General features: G+C 36.9%; 1 protein-coding gene across 6 annotated transcripts in view; it reads left to right on the forward strand.

Moving 5' to 3' along the window:
* The window catches only part of Wnk3 (WNK lysine deficient protein kinase 3), a 149,132-nt gene that overhangs the window by 110,664 nt on the left and 37,590 nt on the right, over window positions 1-878 (forward strand). For all 6 annotated transcript variants that reach the window (XM_031369026.1, XM_031369025.1, XM_031369023.1 and 3 more), the window contains one exon: window positions 89-236. In XM_031369026.1, coding sequence (XP_031224886.1) covers window positions 89-236 — 148 coding nt within the window. The remainder of the gene's footprint in view (window positions 1-88; window positions 237-878) is intronic.

The following is an 878-nucleotide window of genomic DNA, read 5'->3' on the forward strand; positions in this document are numbered from 1 at the left end:
GATTTTTAAGTTTATGAGTTTATAATCTTTAGTTTTCTTTAGATTTTATGATTAAGATTGGAATGAGTTCCTTTTTTTAAATTAATAGCTTGAATCAAGATGTGACACCTGTGAAAGAAAACATCAATAACCCTGATACCCCGAGTGGAAATGGTAAACAGGATCGGATCAAACAACGAAGAGCCTCCTGTCCCCGACCAGAGAAGGGGACTAAATTCCAACTTACTGTGCTTCAGGTCAGTGTGTATGTATGACTGGACAAGAGTTTATGTAGAAGTCTTGGAGACTCAGAGAGGAACAATGCTGTGGAAATAAATGCAGAATATTGCAAAGTGCTCTATAAACTAATCTCTCCTTTAGTCAGAATTTCTGATGAGAAAATGTAGTTATTAAACTTGGAAATTAAATGAGAAATAAGAGGAAGAACATAAAACCCCTATAATCATTAATCAGAGCTTACTTTTTCTATCTTTTTTCTATGTATATGTACAATATTCACATTTTAACATTGTAATAGTGCAAATAATGTTAGCAAAAATATATTGAGTTATTTTATGATAAGCATCCCAAATTTTTATTTTTTCATTCATTTCTTTATTTACTTTATATCCCAATCATGCCTCCCCCCATTCCTCCTCTTCTTCCAGTCCCACCCTTACAAATCCCTTCCACCACCGGACAGTGGATTTGTTCCAGGACAGCCAGGGCTACACAGAGAAACCCTGTCTTGAAAGATCAAAAATCCCTTCTACCATTATCCCCTCACCATCTCAGAGAAGGGGAAACCCCGTTTATGTATCACCCCACCCTGGGACATCTAGTTATCAATAAGCCTAAGTACCTCTTTTCCCCCTAGGGCCCAACTAGGTAGTCCAGTA

The sequence above is a fragment of the Mastomys coucha genome, chromosome X, assembly GCF_008632895.1.
Source record: "Mastomys coucha isolate ucsf_1 chromosome X, UCSF_Mcou_1, whole genome shotgun sequence".
Taxonomy (NCBI): domain Eukaryota; kingdom Metazoa; phylum Chordata; class Mammalia; order Rodentia; family Muridae; genus Mastomys; species Mastomys coucha.